The 15,562-nt window shown below is 47.4% G+C and overlaps 1 protein-coding gene across 1 annotated transcript in view; it reads left to right on the top strand.

The window, feature by feature from the left end:
- The first annotated feature begins 6,776 nt into the window (after positions 1 to 6,776).
- The window catches only part of PEX7 (peroxisomal biogenesis factor 7), an 82,863-nt gene continuing 74,077 nt past the window's right edge, over positions 6,777 to 15,562 (top strand). The window contains exons 1-3 of the mRNA XM_019527452.1: positions 6,777 to 6,957; positions 11,054 to 11,111; positions 13,445 to 13,595. Of these exons, the coding sequence (XP_019382997.1) occupies positions 6,822 to 6,957; positions 11,054 to 11,111; positions 13,445 to 13,595 (345 nt within the window). The 5' untranslated portion in view covers positions 6,777 to 6,821. The remainder of the gene's footprint in view (positions 6,958 to 11,053; positions 11,112 to 13,444; positions 13,596 to 15,562) is intronic.

Here is a 15,562-nt window from a genome sequence, read left to right as displayed (position 1 = left end):
ACTGACGAGAAGGGAGTTCCCCAGCCTGTAGGTATGCTGCTGGTTCTTTCTCCCTAGGTGCACTACCCTGCACTTGTCAGTATTGAAAGCCATCCTGTTCTCATCTGCCCACCCCTGTAACCTGTCCAGATCCAACTGCAGCCTGTCGCTTCCTTCTAGCGTGCTCACTTCTCCCCACATCTTAGGTCCTCTCTGACCCTGGGTCTGGCTGTGCCTCCCCTGGGACCATCAGGGATCCCAGTCGGGGGGATGACTTGGTCCCTGCTCAGAAAAATGGAGGCAAAGAAAGTGTTAAATAGGTTAGCTTTGTCATCTGGTGAGACAACCAGATTTCCTAGTGTGTCCTGCAGAGGCCCCACGTTACCTGGAACCTTCTTTTTACTCTCTCTGTATTTAAAAAAGGACTTCTTGTTATCTTTGATCCAGGTCACTATTCCCAGTTCCATCTCTGCCTTGGCCTGGCTAACAGTCCCTCTACAATCCCAAGCAACAGAGGTATAGTCCTCCCTGGTGATGGCCCCTCCCTTCCACTGGGTGTACGTCTCCTTTTTAGTTTTGAGACGTTCCTGGATGCTTTTGGTGAGCCATGGGGGCTTTTGAGCACTCTTTCCCCCTTTGATCTGTGTTGGGATTGTCACCCTTTGGGCTTGGAGGTTTGTCCTCTTAAGGAATGACCACTCTTCTTGGACTCCCAACTCCCCTCCCCTCTGGGACCTCAGTGCCTCCCCGACTAGTCTCCTTAGCTCAATGAAATCTGCCCTCCTGAAGTCCAGGGCTGCTGTCTTGCTGCAGGCCTTTGCCACCCTGCGCTGGATGGTGAATTCTAAGAGGCGATGATCGCTATCACCCAGGTAATTGAGCACCCGCAGTCCCCTCACCAGGTCGTCGCTTGTGGCCAGGACCAGGTCTAACAAGGCATTTCCCCTGGTGGGACTATGCACCTCCTAGGTTAGATGGAGGTCCTGTAACATGGCTAGGAACCTATGTGAGCAGTCAGACCTGGCTGACTACTTTTCCCAGCAGATGTCCAGATAGTTTAGGTCCCCCATGATGACCACATCCTTTGACTTAACTGCCTCTGCGAGCTGACCTGAGAATTCCCGGTCTAGTTCTTCTCCCTGGTTGGGAGGTCTGTAGTAGACCCCCACGGTTAAGTCCCTTTCCCCCTGACCCCCTTGTATTCTGACCCAGAGCACTTCAGTCTGCCCCTCTTCTGACTCAGTGCTGCTTGCTGAGGATGTGAACTGTTCTTTGACACAGAGCACCGCACCCCCGCCTTTCCTCTTTGTTCTATCCTTCCTGTACAGCCTATAGACCTTGATGTTCACCACCCAGTCATGCACTGGATCCCACCACGTTTCAGTGAGCCCCACTATGTCTGGGTTTGTGTTAGCTAGCAGGAGGGGAAGTTCCTTCTGCTTGTTCCCCATACTACGAGCATTAGTGTATAGGGGTGGCCCTTCTCTGGACTCTCTCAAACTTTACCACATCCTTGTTGAAGTGTGGCACCCAGAACTGGATGCAGTACTCCAGATGCGGTCTCACCAATGCTGAGTAAAGCAAAAGAATCACTTCCTTGGTTTTGCTGGAGATGCATCGACTGATGCATGCCAGAGTATTATTTGCCCTGCTGGCTACAGCGTCACACTGCCGGCTCATATTTATACTGTACTTACTTATTACCCCCAGGTTCCTTTCATTCATGGTGCTGGTCAGTTTGGCGCCACCAAACCTGTAGGTGTGTAGGGGATTGTTCATCTCCAGGTGGAGCACTCTACATTTCTCAATGTTGAACTTCATGTGGTTCCAATCTGCCCAACTTGCTAGCCTATCTAGGTCCATCTGTATCTGTAGCCTATCTTCAAGTGTGACCATGCTTCCCCATAATTTGGTGTCTTCCACGAACTTAGCCAGTGAGCTCTTCAACCCCACATCCAAATCATTGATAAAGATGTTGAAAAGCACTGGACCAAGCATGGACCCCTGAGGGACACCACTGTCCACTTTTCACCAAGATGACACAGTTCATTAGGACTCTCTGGGTCCTACCCCACAGCCAGTTTCCTACCCACCTAACTGTCTCGTGGTTAAGCCCACAATCCTCCAATTTTCTCATGAGAACATTGTGGGATACCAGATCAAAGGTTTTTTGGAAGTGAAGGTATACAATGTCAACCTCCTCTCTCATCCAAGGGGTGAGTTACCTGATTGTAAAAATGATTGACATGTATTTCCACCAGCGAGCTAAAAAACAGGACTTTTTGCAGTCTATTCCTCATTTAGAAATGGACAGGCTACAAAGGGTTTAAAAAGAGGATGGTCCGGTATAAAATAGGACCAATGGCCACCTCACAGAAAGTGCAGACAGAAGTTTTGTTTGTTGCATGATCAGCCCTCTACAACTGAAAGCACTCTACAACTGTGCCCTTACAGAAATGCATGGCTGCAGAGTACTTTAAAAGAGCCCAATCCTGTGAAAATCTGAACCTGCATTACATGAGGATTCAGAAGAAGGTGCTTCAAAGCGGAGTGCCTTCATTAACTTGCGTCAGTGTGGCTGGGAGTAGGGCTGGGCTGACAGAGTTCAGCCTTGCTCTCAGTGCTGTCTTCAGATGAGAGGTGGAGAAGGGAGCTCGGGCTGAGGTTTCTCTCCCTCAGCCTAGGGAGCTTGGCACACAAGAGCTCCCCAGACATTGCAGGCTTGCAGCCACTCCAAATTACAGCTGGATCCCCCAACCCCTGGGACCCAACAGCAAATGTCTTTTGGGTCCAAGGGATCGTTAACGCATGGCACTTCCTGCAAAGTGCCGTGAGTTACAGCAGGGAGCTGCACTTCTGTTTGTGTCCACAATGACTAAATAAAGTCTTTTACAATTTTGTGCAGTCAACACACCTTGCACCAATATTTTGTGTTGCATTAATTCTCAAATACTACCTTAAGTTGGACTGAACCAATGAACTAAGGAAACTGCAATAAATTATATATAGTACCCTAAACTACTCATCTTTTCCTTTTCAAAAAATTTAACTCTTCATACATACCTCCTTTTTCCTACCTAGAAGAAAAGTTATCCCCCTCTAACTCCTTTATATTCCTTTAATCCTACAGAATTTTTTTTCTCCTAATTCTCCATACCTTCCAGATAATAGTTGTCTTGCCTTCCACACATGATTCTGCTGCTCTGGTTTCCCAACTATCTACAGTTTACTCTGGCTGCTTGCAGGCTTGACAATTCTCATAATGTTGTGAATTTTGAAACAACTGGTATTTTTTCAGGTTGGGTTCCTCCTGGAGTCTTATGATTACACAATCTCAGCTTTAACATTTAAAATAGAAGGGTCTTATTTTTTATTAGTAAGTAAATGCTGATTATTGTGGAGAATCAGGGCTTTGCGGATTCAGACAGCCTGCTACTGTGTGGGGTGAGGACCACCAGGATCGGGGGCAGGGATACAGGCATACATCACACACACACACACACACACACACACACACACACACACTACAGGCATCTGGAAAACACACACACACACACATATGTATATATATGTGTATATACCCCCCCAAACCCAGGCAACCCACACATGCACATGTTTGGTGGGTACAGGGCGTTACTGGGTGGGCATGCACAAGATGGCTTGTGGTCATGACTAACAGCTACTGCATAAGGTCCAGGTGGATAGCTGTGATGTCCACCAGCCAATCAGTGGTGGCTCTTCTGTTTGGCTCCATCTAGGAGTCTTGGGGAGCCCAAGGAGCCTGCAGGGCACATTGGGAGGTATAAGAGAACCCTCTCTACCTGCTGGGCTTGGCCCATGTAGGCAGGCTCTGAGCCCTGCCCTTCTGCAACCCCTTCCTCCCGCCCCACAAGAGCTAGCATGTGTTCTGCTTGCTCCCAACCTAACCTCTTAAGTTGGCACTTAAGAGTAAAGCTTGAAAGTTAGAGCGCTTCTCCCTCAGCCTTCTTGTCTTAACTTTTAGATTGAACATGGCTGCCACCTGCTGTCCACTCCTAGGTGGGGATATTTTTTGGCTGAAGAAATATTAAGTGACTCTAGGGTAAACAAAATAGCATTGATATTGGTTGTCCTTCATATTGAATATTAACAAAATATTTTTAATAACAAGAGAATCAATTTGTGGTTCTGCAGGTTGGGCAGGGAAATGCAGCAATGTTTCCCAGCTTTGTTTATATTTCTCCTCTCTGCCTGCAAAACAACTTTTTCCTTAATTGTTAGATCATGAGTCCCTTCTCAAAACTTTCTGCATCAGGTGCTTTAGCTTGCCAAAGGGTTTCGCTTGCTAGTTGCTATTGTAGTTTCACATGTGATTCTGTACGTATTTATAGCCAAGATCATCCTGCATTGGTATGCACACACATCTTTTCTTCTTTACCTCAAAGTAGGCTTCTGGTACCCGACTTCTGAGATGCCACCATTTCCTCCCTATCTAGATTTTGGACAGTCTGGGCTTCATTTGTGGGCAGGGAGACAGACAGGAAAGGTAAGAAAGTGACCTCAGAAGCATGTAAGTTTTCTTATTGACTTTACAGAGCTTCAGGACTCACTGTTCTTCTTCTGTTCATACAAAATAAGTGGAAAATACTCTACAGTCCCAGCCTTTTTTATCTTTTCCACAAGCTGTGTGTCCAAGTGTAGCCAGGGGAAGACCCTTCAGCCCCACAGCTAGGAAACTGGGGCAGGGCCATTGAGGGGCAGAGCAAATACCAAGTCATGAGGTCCTTGCCTTTGCTAGGGATTGCCTTTGCCACATAGCCCCTGAATTTCTTTGAACTTTTCACACATGCTTGGGAAAATCACGGGACAATGTGAGATCTCAGCCTGACTCCTCAGGGTCTTTTCTTAGAGGTTTTTCTGTGAGAGTGAACAATTGGGGCTTATGTTACAATAAATGAGATGGGAGGGGGGTAGGAGTTTTTTTTGTATCCATATATATATGTCTTGATATTTTGCCCAATAAGGCTGTTTATGAAAGATTTTTTTTAAGGCTACAGTGTTCTCCATGCATGTTTAGTCCAGGAAAGAACTGGTTCTGCCTTGTAAAAGAAAGCTTTGCACAACCTCTTTCCAGAACTTTGTTATTTATGATACTGACCTTCCGGCTAGAGTTGCAAAATAGCTTAAAAATGCAGTTAATGAAACTTTCCTAACACTTTTGATGTGCTAGTGATAACTTGTCTGCAAATTAATATGGAAATTGCTACAGCAAAGTAAATAAATGTGGACTTTGCACTTGTGTACTACTTTTTTCTGGATCCAGGCTCAATGTTGCAATCATTTTTAATTTCAGAACTCATTCTTGGTCACTGAAGGCTATATGTGACCAAACTTCTGCCTCATAAATTCTCTTTTACTTTATGCCTTAGCCAAACCTATTGATTTAATGGGATGATATAGAGGGTACGTTTTGGCCCAGAGAAACTGTAACATGATGTTAAATTACACCCAATAATAACTTAATCCTATAAATTGCCAACTGTGAGAGTGTAGGAGATGCTATGATGTTTTCTGTTTACTGGGTCATATGAAGTCTGTGCTGACACAAAGTCTGAATTTGACCATTAGCGTTGGGTCTCTATAGTACATGCCATTATTCTTCAGTCATTGAATTGGTTCAAACACATATTTCAACAATTATTTTTTTTTAATTGAGAGTCTGATAAATTCTTGGAATTGCTTTCAGTAATTTAGGTTCAGGATTATCAATTTAAAGACTACATATTAATGTGGGTGTTACAATTGTTATTATAATTAGGATTTTGGTATTGAGTATGAGTCTGAAGAGCAGGACTTTACTTCCCAGAACAGAATTCACTTTCCAGCTCTGTGATAAATATCCTGTCATCTTGGCTAAGTCACTTAATCTCTGTTTGTCTTTGCTTTCTCAAGTGTAAAATCAGGATTTACATACTATCATTGCTTATCCATATGTGGATAGGATTTGATGGGGCTGGGGGGAATATGCGGTAGGGGGCTCCCAAGCAGCCCCTCTCAGACTGGAGCTCAGCCAGCCTGCAAGAGAAAAACCACGGTTTCCCCCACTTTTCTCTTTTAAAGGAGAATCCATTTTTAAAGTTTGCTCCCAACCCTTTCATATATTCTTTCAACCCACTTCTGGGTCATGACCCATGGTTTGAGAAACACTGCCCTAGAAACTGATACCAAAGCCTCACACCCCAGCCAACCTCCTCCCCCTCCCCCCTCCCAAAAAAAAGAGAGAGAAACCTCCAGACTTTTCCATCCAAGAGTTCAGGGTTCAAAGCCCCAGGGGCATCTAATGCGTGACACCTTGCTACCCTGCAGTGTCTCAAGGCGACTCACAATTCCTGCACACCCTGCAGTGCACAAGCTCAATATAAGCTGGTGCAGCACTGCCAGCTCCCTTAACTGGCTGCAACTTTTGTCACCCTGTGACTCCCCAAGCTGGGCTTGCTTCCCACTCCCTCGCTCAGCTTAGGAGGGCAGGAAAGCTGAATGCAAAGCTATTGGATGCAACGATTTGAGCTGGTCTAATAAAAGATATCAAATTTACCCAAAGACCCTTGTCTGCCTATACCCTTAGACCAACACCACTACAACCTACACCCCTGGATTCAAAGCCCCACACCGGCAGCACAACCAGAAAAAGGTACTAAATGGAGGCAGTCTCAGCCCCTCCTTCCCCCTCCTTTTGCCCACACCCAAGATGGCGCCGGCGCGGCTTCTGCCCAATCCCGACACTTCCGGAGCAACGGGAGCGGGTCGCTGCGCCTGCGCAGTAGTTCGCTGCCGTCTCGGGCGCGCCGGCTGGTTCGGTAGCCATGCAGCGGGGCGGGGGGAGCGCGGCGCGTTCGCAGGCGTTCCGGTTGCCAGGGAGACATGGCTACGCGGTGGAATTTTCGCCCTACCTGGCGGGGCGCGTGGCGTGCGCCACCTCGCAGCACTACGGCATCGCAGGTGAGCACAGGCAGGTGGCAGTAGGGGGCAGCAGCAGGGGCGCCGGGGCCGAGGATGAAGGTGAGGAGGGGCTTCCTGACTGTGTGAGACACCCGGTACGGCAGTAGGCTGCCTGGGGAAGCGGTGGCATCTCCATAGAGTCCAATTTTTGCGGGTCTCAACCTTTTTTGTACCAGGACCCATTTGTGACCAGCCCCGATCCAGGCCCCAGCCCCACCAGTGTGTGAGGTACGAGGGGGCCTGAGCTCTGCCAACCTGCAAGGGAAAAGCTGCGTTTCCCCACACTTTCCTCCTTTAAAGGAGAATCCATTTTTAAAGTTTGTTGATGTCTTTTTTAAAGTGTGTTTGGGATCCTTTCATGTATTCTTGTGACCCACATCTTGAGAAATGCTGTCCTAGACAATGGAGGTGGAAGGGATCTCAAGAGGTCATCTAGTCCAACCCCACTGCTCAAAGCAGGGCCATCCCCAGCCATCTTTTCTCAGCCAAGGCTTTGTCACCCTGGGGCTTAGAAACCTCCAAGGATGGAGAGTCCATAGCCTCTCTGGATAACTTGTTCCAGTGCTTCACCACCCTCCGCATGAGAGAGAGTTTTTCCCAATATCTAACCTAAACTTTCCTTGCTGCAACTTGAGCGCATCGCTTCTTGTTCTGTCATCTGCCTCCACTGAAAACAGTCTGGATCCATCCTCTCTGGACCTCCCTTCAGGTAGTTGAAGGCTGCAATTAAACCATGTCTCAGTCTTCTCTTCTCTAGATTAAATAAGCCCAGTTCCCTCAGCCCTTCTTCAGAAGTCATGTGCCCCAGCCTCCTCACCGTTTTCATTGCTCTCCACTGGACTTTCTCCAATTTGATGCATTGTGTTTAGAAATAAACTCTTGTATAGACTTGTCTAAGCTGTATTTTCCTCTCTCTTTGCATTATCATCAGTTGGCCTCATTGTGTATGGAAGGACTCTTAACTATGCTGCAAGTATTTCTGCATATCAGACCATGCTAGAATGTTAGCTGCTGATGCCAGAAGCAGAACAGAAAATAGGTGAATAAGAGAAACAGAGTTTCCTTGATAAAATAGCCTGCTTATGCACACATGTGCATCTACCCTCTCTATTTGCCTTTGGGACTACAGCTGCACACTGTCTGTCATGAGAAGCTTTCAAGAGCAGGTGTGGCAAGCACTTGGCTGAGATGGTCCTGCCTTGAGCAGGGGGCTGGACTAGATGGTCCTGTGAAGTCCCTTTTAGCTCTGCTTTCCTATGATCCCCTAATTCCTAAGAAGGCTGTTTAGGCCTCTGGCTACACCAGCTTATAAGTAGAGGATCCTGAAAAAGATCCCTGGTGGGAGCCCAACAAGACTGGATCCACTGAAATTAGTTGGTGACTGGTTTAAAACTAACAAGAGAAAGTCCTTTTATTTTATTTTTTTACACCATCTTGCGGAATTCATTGCCCCAGGGGGTGGCAGAGGCAGAAAGCAGAGCCAGGTTAAAAAAAAGGGACAGTTTAAATTTGTGGATGATCCAACTGTTGATGGCCTATTAAACCGAATGGTTGGAGATGTTTCCTTTGGCATCTCTAAACCAGTAATGGTGGATGCCAGGGAGGGTATTGAAAAGGGGGTAGATCACTCCAGAGAGAACCAATTCAGTGCTCTCCTTCTTTAGCATCTGTTTCTGCCACTCTGCCTTTTGATGTGCCATTCCAGAATGTGGGCCAAAGCCCACCAAGCAGAGCTTATAAGCCCCCGTTGATGAGGGTGGCCACTAAGGGCACATCACTGATTGCTTGAGGCAAAAGATATAACTGTCAGAGGCAGACTATTGGGCTAAATGGACCATTGATCTGACCCAGTACAGCACTTCTCATGTTCTTATGATGGTTACAGAGCTGGGCATGCTGTACATAGAAGCCTGAACCTGTACAACCTCACACCACTGCTTTTCTGCACAACAAATGAAAGAAGAGCCACAAAGCATAACAAAACCTATTTGCTATTTTTTATTCCTCCCATTCAGACAGGAAATAACTGCAGCGAGCCAATCTCTTTCCCTCAAATGCCTGCACAAGTTACTAAGCTTTAAGACATGCGTACGCTCACATTTTAAATACCCTTAGTATAGTGTAAGTGTTACGTGTAACTTCACATGCAGGTGTGCAGCTTCTGAAGCCTGGGTGAAACAACTTGCTTCTAAAGAGTTAGTTTGGCATGCTTTGGTACATTCAGGACTGAGGGCCCAGTCCTGCCTTAAAATCAATTGCTGCTTGCCCCTTTCACTGAAGTGGAAGCAAGAGGGCTGCTGCTCTTTTTGTGTTGTTGTTCATCATATAATTACCATGATAGAGGAGAGTCTATATACCTAAACTGAATGTAAAATCTTTTTACTGTATTTTTTATGGAACCAAAACAGCTCACATATTTCCATCTCTTCACAAAGTTGCTTTTGTAAAAAGCTTTTGTTAGCTGCAAATGCATCATCAGACTCCTAAATTGTGTACATCTTGTCAACATCTTCCAAAACTTTTGTGATTTCCCCCCTTCTTTGTTGCTTCTGCGTTATGCAGATGTGATTTGTGTTATTTCTTTTTTCTAATGTGTGATGGTCAGTTTCAGAAAGTGACCTTCACATTTGTCCTTGCCCCTGAGCCTTGGTGCCAGCTTTGCCTTTGTTTCCCTCCCAACCAGATTTTTTTTCTGTGTTTTTTTCCCTGTCGCTGGTAGAAAGGTATCTGGGAATCCCATGCCACAGGGTTTTGTTGGTTGCCAATTGGGGCCAGGAAGAAACTGAGTATTGTTTCTTGTAGTTTTGCTTAAGAATTTAGAGTTATAATGGGGGGAAGAAGGGTTCTTCAGTGTCTGTGAATGCAGACTTAATAGCCTGTGGGGGCCTCTTCCAGTCCTATGTTCCAATCCAGAAAGATCCTCTCAGGGGAAAACTAAGTTTGTGATGGCAGTATGCTTGAGTAGCTTAAAAACTAGTCTGATGTGCAGGGTAAATACATTGGAAGAAAAAAGTTTCTCTATTCTTAGCAGAGACAGGTCCCAGCTCCCTTCTTGTAGTCCCATTGCCAGGTTGAGGTTTTACCCAGTCTTGTAAGAACAGTATGTGAACATGTTCAGACACAAATGGGCTTGTTTTTTTCTATTTATGAGCATCTCCCTCATATATGTATGGTTTTCTTAGGATTGAGTATCTCACTTCATCCACAGTAAATTTTAGCTTTATCAGATCTTTTATCTGAAGGGCTGTAGTATTATCTCCGGTATATTCTCACTGGATTGTGAAAAATCCTATACTAGTATATCTGTGACATAAGGCTTCTCGGAAAAATATGAGAAGTGTTTTCCTGCTTTTTTCCCTCATGAGCTGTCCCTTTCCCCACTTTTCTAGTAGATATTTAGAAAACTGGTGCTAATGAACTATCTAGATCAGGAGTAGGCAAAATGGTGGATTCTGCCTGTGGCTGGACTCCATTTCCCAGCAGCCCCTGCCCACGTCACTGCAGCCGGCTTCCATGGAGACCCCAGTAGCAGCAATGTTGTGACTGCCTGGTGGCAGGGTTTCCATGGAGACCGGCCCCAGCAGCGCTGGTGGGGCATATGGCTGGGTGGGGACCTGCTCGTGGGTACTGAGACCAAGGCAGAGCCAGGGTGTACGGGCAGGAGGTCACAGCTCTGCCCTGGCACCAGACCACGCTGTCACCCAGCCCAAGATCCAAGCCCTGGAGCAGCTCCCCGCCCACCCATGTGCCCTGCCAGTACTGCTGGGGCCTGTCCCCATGAAAACCTTGGCTGTGCGCTGTCACAGTGCCGCTGCTACTGGGGTCTAATTGGAAACCAGCTGCAGCAATGTGGGCAGGGGCTTCCGGGAAATGGAGTCTTCCACAGGCATGATATGGCCTGTGTGTCAGACTTTACCCACCCCATATCTAGATGGACATAAGTATACCCAAACAAGTTACCTCTAACTACAGTTAATTGTCCTAATCTGTCAAGGAGGTTCATACTCCTTCCATATTTGCATTGACTGAAAACCTTTGTTTCATATTTCCCAGTGGATTAAGCCAATTGGTGGTTTGTTTTGCTTTGTTGTTGCAGGTTGTGGGACGCTAGCAGTGCTAGAACAAAATGAAACTGGGATTGGTCTTCTCAGAAGGTAACACATTTTTGCTTATTAAAATGGAAAGATTTGTGTTATAGCCTGTCGTGCAAAGACTGACCAGGTTATTTCAGAATCTCTCTTAGGGAGTCTATACATCTTTGTACTTAAATACAAGTTGCCTTCCTTTTGTTTGCTTCTAATATTAAATATCATTTTTAAAGCTGAAGGTGACACACCACCCATGACACGCATCATTTTAAGGGCAACAGAGGAATCGGCTGTCATACTTTGATGTTGTGTCTTCCTTCAGAACTAGTGTGTCATCTCATAGGTGCTTTCATCTAAGCTCCCCATTGAATGGGCTTGAAGGAGTAGAGCCAGATACTGTTTTGTATGTTTCCCTGTAAGTAGAGGTGTGCTGATACATTGGTCCGATATCAGATCAGTACTGATATAAAGAAAATTGACTATATCAGAAATTGGCTTTTTTCCCTGATGTGGCCGATAATGTAGCTGATAAATGGGTTGTGCGTATACGCAGCTGTAGTGCAGCATGTAGCAGTAAGGAGCACAGCCTGGCAGCATGGAGAGCTGCGTATAGCTGGTAGGTCTACTGTGGTGGAAGGGGGAGGGAAGGGGCATGGGGGTGCAGATCAAGACCCCCGCATGAGGGAGGGAGTGGGGCTGGGGCAGGGGTTGATGCAGGGGTAGGGGGGCAGCTCCCACTGCTGCGTATACTACGTGGGAGTGGGGCATGTGCCCTGGATCTGCACATGTAGTACAGGCAGGCTGGAGGCTGGGGCTGCGCTGGGCTCTTCCCGGCGGGGGCTGGGCCAGGCTGCACTCAGAGCGGGATGGGTGACAGCTCTGGGAGGTGGGGCTGGGGGGTCTATGGCAAACTTTGGGGTGGCTGAAGCCAGCCTATAGCCTCCCTCCCAGTGCCGTCACTACGTGCCCCGAGTGCAGCCCAGTCCCCACCAAGAAGAGCCCAGTGCAGCCCTAGCCCGCAGCTGCAGCCTGTCTGCACCCTGTGTGCAGATCTGGGGGCACTTGCTTCCCCCCTCCCCCCCCATGACCTACTGGGGTGCCTGCAGCAGTGGGAGCTGCCCCCTCTCCCAGACAAGCCATGGCTCCATCCCATGCACTGCCCTACCCTAGCTGGGCAGTGCCTGCCCCAGCTCCACTCCCTCCGTCACCACAGGGGCCCTGATCTGCCTGCCTCACACCTCTTCCCTTCCCCTGCCCCTTCGACCTCAACAGACTTAGCAGCTGGACACTGCTCTTCAAGCTGTCGGGTTGCGTATCGGAAATTGGATTGGTATCGACTGATATGCCTCCTTAAAAATCAGCTATTAGTGTCGGTCCCAAAAATCTCTATCGGTGCCTACCCCTACCTGTAAGTATTTTTGAGGGTATATGATACCTTTAAGTATGAATGTCAAACTCGCCCAGGGCCAGATCCAGACCATTGGCCCCACTGGGGGCTTGTTCCACACTGGATCCATGGTGCTGTGCTCAGGTGGCAGCATGGGTTCAGTGTTACACAGCATGTCTGTGCTGCCACCCAAACATGGCTCCATTCAGTTGCACACACCTGGCTAATGCTCCATCCCTCTGCATACCCTTGGATTCTCGCTGCTGCATGCCCTCAATCCAGCATTGCTGCATGCTCATGTCACTGCTGACCAGCCGGAGTTCTGTGCTGCTGCCCAAATGTGGCTCCAGGCAGCCACGTGGTTCCAGCTTTGTGCCACTGCCCAGTGGTGTGGAGTTCTGGCTGGTCTGCGGTGCTAGGGGTATGTGGTGTTGTGGACCTACACTTCCAATAGCACACTGGATTGCTGGTAGGCCAGATGCAATGGTTCTGCAGGCCAAATCCAGTTTATAGGCCATGTGCCTGACACCCTGCTCTAAGGTGGTTAGCACCCCTCACAGCTCAGCTGTGTCTCACTTAAAAACTGGTGGAGCCACGACTAGAAGAAAAATTTTGAAACACACTGAAATGCAAACTGATTGGTTGGCATAATCTGAGAAGAAGGCTTAAATTTAAGTATAGTAAGCAACTCAACTTTAGGATATAGAGAATATTATTTTTCAGTTGATAATTAGGTAGCTTGCTGCTCTTAGCTATTAAACAATCTACTAAGCACTTTCTGTCTTCTGAGTTTGCGGTTCTATAGAAAGTTCTATGTTTTTATTATAACCCTGAAGACTGTTCTGTGTTTACCACTACCATCTGTAAGGCTCTTCTTTGAGACCAGTGTTCTTATGGACATATGGTGAATACAGTACCCTAAAGAACATGTTGGTAAATCTTTGAATGTAACTGATCCAACTACTTATTAAGTCATTTCTCATGGATGAATATCTTGATTACCCTGGTTTAGTTTTGACTGGAGTGATGGCCTGTTTGATGTGACATGGAGTGAGAACAATGAACATGTGCTGGTCACTTCTAGTGGGGATGGATCTCTGCAAATCTGGGACACGGCTAAACCTACAGGTCCACTGCAAGTGTATAAAGAACACACTCAGGAGGTAAAAGAGGCACACTTGAAACTTTAAATCCACTGCCTTTTTATTGCTTGCATTATTAAGCTGGGGGGAGGGGTTGCTTTTACCAAATCACTTTTCCAAATGTGAGTTTCTTTGCTTGGGGCTACACATAACCTATAGCTAGGAGCTATATGTAACCTTTTAAAAGTGAACTAAACAGGAGCAAATTTTTTTGAACATGAGCTAAACTACAAAGTGCATGTGGAATAGGTGACATTTAGTCATGTGACATTAGTCACGTGACACTAACACATTTCATGGGATGTTTCAGTGATTGTCCTCTTGATTCTTCAGAGGGGTTAGGTAGCAGTAGCCCTTCAATGGTAATTCCTCTGGCTTCATAAGAAGTGTTAGTGAACAGACCAGGTCTCAGCCAGAGGGTTTCACAATTTAAAGAGAAGAGTTGGACACAATCCAGAGATTACAGCCATGTTTAAGGAGAAACATTGAGAAAAGCATGGTTTTGTATATGGGTATGATCAACCTTCCAGTAAATCTATTGACAGAATTTCCATATTTACGTGAATCCAAGACAAGTTTTCTCCCCCACCCCCGCCAGTCAGCAAGGGGTGGAGGGTGAGGAAAGCCTTGTCTAGGATTTAAGTATCAGCCTGGGCTAGATGGGGGCGTGGTGGGGGGTCAGCTTTGACTTTGGTCCCAGGCTCAAGGCTGAAGCCAGATGTGTTCTGCCACCTGTCCCAGGCTGGAATGTCTTGTTGGGCAGGGAAGCTGCTGTCGCTTCTCATGTGCTGGGCTGGGGCAGGGCCAGGGCCACTACTGCTGCTGACTGCTCCAGGGGAGCAGAGCTGCAGTAGAAGATATGGCCGAGTGGTGTGCAGGGAGTCTAAGGAGGGCAGGTACACTGTGGGGAGAGGGGGTGGGTGCAGGCTGCTGGAGGAAATAGGAGGTGGTGGAGATGGGTTGTAGTGGGGAGTAGGGATGAGAGGCAGGCTTTGGGATGAGCAGGTAGGGGAGGCAGGCTTCAGGGGGGCATGGAGGTGAAGGCAGGCACAGGCACAGAGGGGCAGGCAGCACCAGGCCAGGGACAGGGGGAACAGGCACAAGTATGGGGAGTGGCATGGGATAGAAGAGAAAGGGGTGGGAGTCTGGCTGTTCAACCCCCACAGCTGCTTTCCCCACAACAGCAGCTGAAGGGACAAATTTATGATGTCCTTCCACCAAATAGATTCTGTACATGGAGATTATAACAAAGTTATACTTTCCACATATAGAATCTAATTATTGGGGTGGGGGTTGTCCAAAAGCCATTTTGGATTTGGATTAATATAGCAAGACTAATGTTTTTGTAAAATCAATTTGTTTACCCCTACAGTATTAATAAAGATAAAATAATACTGTATTATAAGGTATTTTTTCATGTTCCGTTATATGTGTGTATGTATGTATGTATGTGCATTTATGCATATATATATATCGACACATGCGCATGCACACACACAATATATATATTCTAATATTATAAAAGCCTTAATCTGTTTGTCTGTCTGTCCGTAACATTTTACTGAAATAGCCAATCAGAGTGTGAATACAGCTTTGGGACAGTAGGTGGCAGTGTGGTGGAGTGCCACCATGATGACAGGGACATGGGATGGAGGCAGTGGCAATGGAGCGGATGGAACAGGGAGGTGGCGTCACCCTCCCTGCCCTGCTTCCTGCAGGAGGCAATGATGGAGCAGAGTGGTGGGGAGGCCACCAGAGCTGGCTTGGCCCCCCGCCCCTTGCTCCTTGGAGGTGGCAGTGGTGGCACAGTGGGGGAAGCAGGGCCAGGATGCCGCAGAGGGGCAAGGCCACCAGCGCTGGCCTTGGTCTGCTTCTCCCCCCTTCCATTGTCACTGCCTGCAGGGCCGACATGGGTTGACGTGGTGGTGGGGGGGGAGCAGCAGGCCCGGCCCAACGTGGCAGAAGCAGTGGGCCTAGGCCCACTCTTT

Source organism: Gavialis gangeticus, unplaced genomic scaffold (genome assembly GCF_001723915.1).
Source record: "Gavialis gangeticus isolate Ggan-Ray unplaced genomic scaffold, GavGan_comp1, whole genome shotgun sequence".
Taxonomy (NCBI): Eukaryota; Metazoa; Chordata; order Crocodylia; family Gavialidae; genus Gavialis; species Gavialis gangeticus.
The sequence above is the reverse complement of the archived record's forward strand: the minus strand, read 5'-3'. Positions and strand labels throughout refer to the sequence as shown.